The sequence below is a fragment of the Oncorhynchus mykiss genome, chromosome 9 (genome assembly GCF_057628025.1).
Source record: "Oncorhynchus mykiss isolate SJ-2025 chromosome 9, ASM5762802v1, whole genome shotgun sequence".
Taxonomy (NCBI): domain Eukaryota; kingdom Metazoa; phylum Chordata; class Actinopteri; order Salmoniformes; family Salmonidae; genus Oncorhynchus; species Oncorhynchus mykiss.
Window position 1 is genome coordinate 13,967,093 of NC_143030.1, and position 6,490 is coordinate 13,973,582.

Below are 6,490 nucleotides of genomic sequence, written 5' to 3' on the forward strand. Positions count from 1 at the left end.
GCTCCACAAAAGCCGCGGCCCTTGCAGAGCAAGGGGAACTACTACTTCAAGGTCTCAGAGCAAGTGACGTCACCGATTGAAACGCTATTTAGCACGCACCGCTAACTAAGCTAGCCGTTTCACATCCGTTACAGGAGGCTTGCTGGTGTGGAGGAGGTGTTGGCTGTCCAGAGGACTCTCCTGGGGGAGGTCACGGCGCAGAGTGCAGGAGGAGCTGCTGAAGGAGAGAGATTAGCCCTGGAGAAGGAGAGAGATTAGCCCTGGAGAAGGAGAAGCTAGCCCTGGAGAAGGAGAAGCTTGCCCTGGAGAAGGAGAAGTTTGCCCTGGAGAAGGAGAAGCTAGCCCTGGAGAAGGAGAAGCTAGCCCTGGAGAAGGAGAAGCTAGCCCTGGAGAAGGAGAAGCTAGCCCTGGAGAAGGAGAAGCTAGCCCTGGAGAAGGAGAAGCTGAGAAGGAGAAGCTTGCCCTGGAGAAGGAGAAGCTTGCCCTGGAGAAGGAGAAGCTAGCCCTGGAGAAGGAGAAGTTTGCCCTGGAGAAGGAGAAGTTTGCCCTGGAGAAGGAGAAGTTTGCCCTGGAGAAGGAGAAGTTTGCCCTGGAGAAGGAGAAGTTTGCCCTGGAGAAGGAGAAGCTTGCCCTGGAGAAGGAGAAGCTTGCCCTGGAGAAGGAGAAGTTTGCCATGGAGAAGGAGAAGTTTGCCCTGGAGAAGGAGAAGCTAGCCCTGGAGAAGGAGAAGCTAGCCCTGGAGAAGAAGTTTGCCATGGAGAAGGAGAAGTTTGCCATGGAGAAGGAGAAGTTTGCCATGGAGAAGGAGAAGCTAGCCCTGGAGAAGGAGAAGCTAGCCCTGGAGAAGGAGAAGCTTGCCCTGGAGAAGGAGAAGCTTGCCATGGAGAAGCGAAGAAGCCTTGAAGTTTAATATTCTAAAATAAATATGTTTCAGTATCATACAACCCTTTTTTTGGGGTCATGTGAATCAACTCCTTATGCGGTTATTTAAGTAAGCCACCTCCAAAAACGTTTGTTTGATGCTTATTTGTTCCAGCTGCAGTTGATGGGAACTTGATGAGTCTTTCCACATGACGACACACTGCACTAACCACTGACTCACAGAGGACTGACTAACTCCCACTGTCCCTGCAAGCAAGGTTTGAAAGGATCCCGATGCCAGGAATCTCAGGGCCACCATGATTTGTAGGATGATTGGTAGAGGGCATAATCTCATGGTCTTTCTTTTTTAAGTTTTCATTTAGAAGGTCACGGCCCTCTACATGATAGAGTGCCGTGGTAGTCGATATTGCCTCAGTAGAACATGGTCAGGGACATGTTGAGGATCCATCCGATCTCTGAGAGGCCTCTGTGGGTTCTCCCTCTCTATCTCCCTCTCTCTAGCAGCTACCCAAAGAACTTCCATTCTTTAACGTTCAGTATCATAGTAAGCTTTAAATCACTAAATATTCCCGTTATATTATTACTTTTTTTTTTACTATTGTTATTTTAATAACTGTTCTAATCAATACTGTTCTAATGTATTTTTGAAATGCTCACCTCCTGGGCCCAGTAGACACAAGAGAAGGGTTTAGCTGTCCCGCCCTGACCTTAAAGATCCTTTTATGTCTCTATTTTGGTTTGGTCAGGGCGTGAGTTGGGGTGGGCATTCTATGTTGTGGGTCCTATGTTTTCTATTTCTGTGTGTTTGGCCGGGTGTGGTTCTCAATCAGAGGCAGCTGTCTATTGTTGTCTCTGATTGAGAACCATACTTAGGTAGCCTTTTCCCACCTGTGTGTTGTGGGTAGTTGTTTTCTGTTTTTGTGTCTGCACCAGACAGAACTGTTTCGGGTTTCGTTCGTTCTCTTCGTTATTTTTGTTATTTCAGTGTTCAGTTAATAAAAATCATGAACACGTACCACGCTGCACCTTGGTCCACACCTTCTTCCAACGGCCTTTACATTAGCTGTCCTAAAGTTGAGTACATTTCCAAGAAGAAATCCTAATGAATTATTTTCAAGAATCCCATTTCTTCTTAACTTTTTTTTCTTAGGAAGAAACTTAGTGAAAACCTTAAGAACATTTCCAATAACTTTATTGAGGAACTTTGCTTAAGGAAAAAATGTCAGTTAAGAAGAAATGTCTTCTTAAGAAGGTTTTGTGAATCCGGCCCCTGGACCACATCACACTGCTTCAGTTCTACAAGCCTCTAGGAAGTGCCAGCGGGCCACTCCAGGCCTGGAGAAACCGGCCCCTGGACCACATCACACTGCTTCAGTTCTACAAGCCTCTAGGAAGTGCCAGCGGTCCACTCCAGAACAGCTTGGTGGAAACACCCACAGAGCCTGGTTGGCAGATATGAAAGACAGGCACATTTTATTTTTATGACTACACACTAACCAAAATTAAGTGTGTGTGTGTGTGTGTGTGTGTGAGAGAGAGTGATACATGTAATATAATATGTAATACATGCTGAGGTCAACAATAAAATACACTATGTTAAGCCATGCTGATTCAGTAAGATAAATCCAATCGGACTGAAATAATTAACAGGCTGAATGCACATTTCTGTGATTCACTAGCTAACTTTAGCTTGCTAGCTCAGTGACTGCAGCTGGGCGAAGAAATATGCACCTCTTCCTGTTTAAATCCTACTGGTGGCCAGAAATATATTACACCAGGGTTGGTTTAGAAACCCCATTGACAATCAATTAATGGGAAATGGTTTAGGTCTGTTTGGGAAATTTTTGTTTTAAACCTATCCCAAACCTTAACCATGCAGAGTTAATGCCTAACCTTAAGCTTGGAAAGATATAGAGAAGTAACCAAACGCTTTCAAATTTCACAGTTGAACAACTTCAAATTTTGACAAACATGGATGAACGTCTAATTCTGACGTAAGACTGTGAGACCTTGTTGACTTTACTACCACAACTTGCAACCCATAACAATTTGTTACTCCCATTAACGGATTAACTTCCTCTTTAAATCTCCTAATGATTTATGATCCTCTATGACAAACTATAGTGCTTCAAGGGAGTTGTAACACCATGGACTCTGTGTGTGTGTAGTGAGGGAGTGTGCACTGTGGCACTAAGACCACTAGAGGGCACTCTTACACAGGAGTGAAATGTTTTGAATTTTTTATTTTACTAGGCAAGTCAGTTAAGAACAAATTCTTATTTTCAATGACGGTCTAGGAACTGCCTGTTCAGGGGCAGAACGACAGATTTTGTACCTTGTCAGCTCGGGGATTTGAACTTGTAACCTTTCGGTTACTAGTCCAACGCTCTAACCACTAGGCTACCCTGCCGCCCCGTGTGACTGTTACCATGACCAGCCTCAATAATATTGATGTGGTAGGGTTGAGGTTACTTTAGAAAAACCGCTTCTATCTCAAGGACATCAGACTGTTAATTAAACAGCCATCACTAACATTGAGACTGCTGCCAACATACTGACTCTAATCTCTAGGCTCTTTAATAATAATTTTAAAAAATGAATGTAATAAATGTCTAAATCACTAGCCACTTTAAACTATGCCACTTTACATAATGTTTACATACCCTACATTACTCATCTCATATGTATATACTGTACTCTATACCATCTACTGCATCTTGCCTATGCCGTTCTGTACCATCACTCATTCATATATTTTTATGTACATATTCTTATTCATTCCTTTACACGTGTGTGTATAAGGTAGTCGTTGTGAATTGTTCGATTACTTGTTAGAATTGTTCGATTACTTGTTAGAATTTACTGCATGGTTGGAACTAGAAGCACAAGCATTAACATCTGCTAACCATGTGTATGTGACAAATAAAACTAGATTTGATTTGATTAGGAAGCCTGTTTACAGTTATGTTTACTTGTGGATATTGGTTATTGGTGATCTTTTTACCAGAGCCATTGGAACTCATTCACTATGATTGATTTCCGTGTTTACATCTTCAACACTGTAGGGAGACACAGAGGAGTTATAGAGGAATGGGTATAGGATTGTACGAGCTAACTGAACCAATTAAAATCCCACTGGGGTAACAACAACTGTTACGAGGATCTGATGGAATGAACCGTTGCCACTATAACTCAGAGTGACATTATAACTGAATGGAATTAGAATTGGGTTATTATAGCAGAATGGATTTGGGTCATGGGTAATGTTAAAACCTCTTTGGGCTGCAATCCCGTTAATGGGATGATATGACAACAGCCAGTGAAAGTGCAGGGCGCCAAATTCAAAACAACAGAAATCTCATAATTAAAATTCCTCAGACATACATGTACAGGTATGTTATACCGTTTTAAAGGTAATCTTGTTGATAATCCCACCACAGTGTCCGATTTGAAATCTGCTTTTCAGTGAAAGCACCACAAACGATTATGTTAAGTCACCACCAAGCCACAGAAAAAACACAGCCATTTTTCCAGCCAAAGATAGGAGTCACAAAAAGCACATACAGAGATAAAATGAATCACTAAACGTTGATGATCTTCATCAGATGACACTCATAGGACTTCATGTTACACAATACATGTATGTTTTGTTTGATAAAGTTCATATTTATAAAAAAAAAAAATCTGAGTTTACATTGGCAAGTTACATTCACTAGTTCCAAAAACATCCAGTGATTTTGCATAGCCACTTCGATTCAACAGAAATACTCATCATAAATGTAGATGATAATATACACATGGAATTATAGATATACCTCTCCTTAATGCAACCGCTGTGTCAGATTTTTTTTTTTACATTTTACGGAAAAAGCAAATCATGCAATAATCTGAGACGGCGCTCAGAATAATAGTCAAATCAGCCGCCATGTTGGAGTCAACAGAAACCAGAAATGACATGATAAATATTCCCTTACCTCTGATGAACTTCATCAGAATGCACTCCCAGGAATCCCAGGTCCACAATAAATGCTTGATTTGTTCGATAATGTCCGTTATTTATGTCCAATTAGCTACTTTTGTTAGCACGTTTGGAACACCTATCCAAACGCTGGTGCTGGTCGACCATATCTTCGGACAAAAACTTCAAAAAGTTATATTACAGGTCGAAGAAACATTGTAAACTAAGTACAGAATCAATCATTAGGATGTTTTTATCATACATCTTAAAGTTCCAACCAGAGAATTCCTTTGTGTCTTGAGGAGGAACGGACGCAGGAAGGTATCATGTGGTATGCGCATGACCGGGAAATGGCTGACTGCCAGTAGTCTGACTCATTCCCCTCTTATTCAGTCCCATAACACAGTAGAAGCCTCATTCAAATTTCTATAGACGGTTGACATCTAGTGGAAGCCCTGGGAAGTGAATTCATTCATTCACTTCATTCATATCCCAGTGGGATTTCAATAGGGAATGGGTTGAAAATATACCAACCTCAGATTTCTCACTTCCTGTTTGGATTTCTTCCCGGGTTTTTGCTTGCAATATGAGTTCTGTTATACTCACAGACATCATTCAAACAGTTTTAGAAACTTCAGAGTGTTTTCTATGTAGTACTAATAATAACATGCATATATTAGCAACTGAGACTGAGGAACAGGCCGTTTACTCTGGGCACCTTTCATCCAAGCTACTCAATACTGCCCCTGCAGCCAAAATAAGTTTTAAGAGTGTGAAACTGTATCATAAGGCAATAAGAGCGAGAGTGTGTGTGTGTGTGTGTGTGTCTGTGTGTGTGTGTGTGTGTGTCTGCGTGTGTGTGTGTATCTGTGTGTGTGTCTGTGTCTGTGTGTGTGTGTTTGTGTGTGTGTCTGTGTCTGTGTGTGTGTGTTTGTGTGTGTGTGTGTGTCTGTGTGTGTGTGAAATTTCAAAGTGGAAATTACCAACTTTAGAAGCTTTTTTAAACCTTGAATTGACTACAAGTTCACAGTTCCTGCTGTACAGGAAAATTCTCATCAACAAAAGAGTGATCAAATTAAGATCCTACATCTGTAGAGAATGTCTATCCCCCACCCCCCTTTAACTCCCCCTTATACCTCCTACCATTAGAACATGGGTGGGCTATAATTTAGGTTTGAGGGCCATGGGGAATTCGGACATATTTTGTCAAAAGCAATTTGAGGCCAGAAAAAGGGCAGTTATTTAAAAAAGAGGTCAATTCGAATTAAACATACTTTGTATCTAGTATAACATGTTCAAGAGTGGCCCGAGTGTTTTTAGCCCAAAATATTATCATTTGTATTTATTTTTACTCAGATTCCTCCCGCGGGCCAGATACAATAGGTTCGCAGGAAGGATCTGTAGTTTACCCAGCCCTGCTCTAGAACCACTCCCCCTTTGCCACATACCCTCTTCCCCTGACACACACACACACACACACACACACACTCTCCTTCCCATCCCGGTGGCTGTGAATGGGATTGTCCCAGCAGTACAATGCAGCTCCTCTCTGAAGAATGCCAACAATGTCCCGAGTCAGCATTGGGGCACACACACACACACACACACGCACGCACGCACGCACGCACACACTGTAGGAAAACAGTTGGA

General features: G+C 42.0%; 1 protein-coding gene across 1 annotated transcript; it reads left to right on the plus strand.

The window, feature by feature from the left end:
* Positions 1-235: 235 nt before the first annotated feature.
* Positions 236-1,897, plus strand: LOC149980765 (uncharacterized; the record flags this gene model as incomplete). The annotated part of the gene is made up of 1 exon (XM_090185671.1): positions 236-1,897. A coding segment is annotated over one exon (675 nt), but the record flags the coding sequence as incomplete, so codon positions are not given.
* Between the last annotated feature and the right edge of the window lie 4,593 nt (positions 1,898-6,490).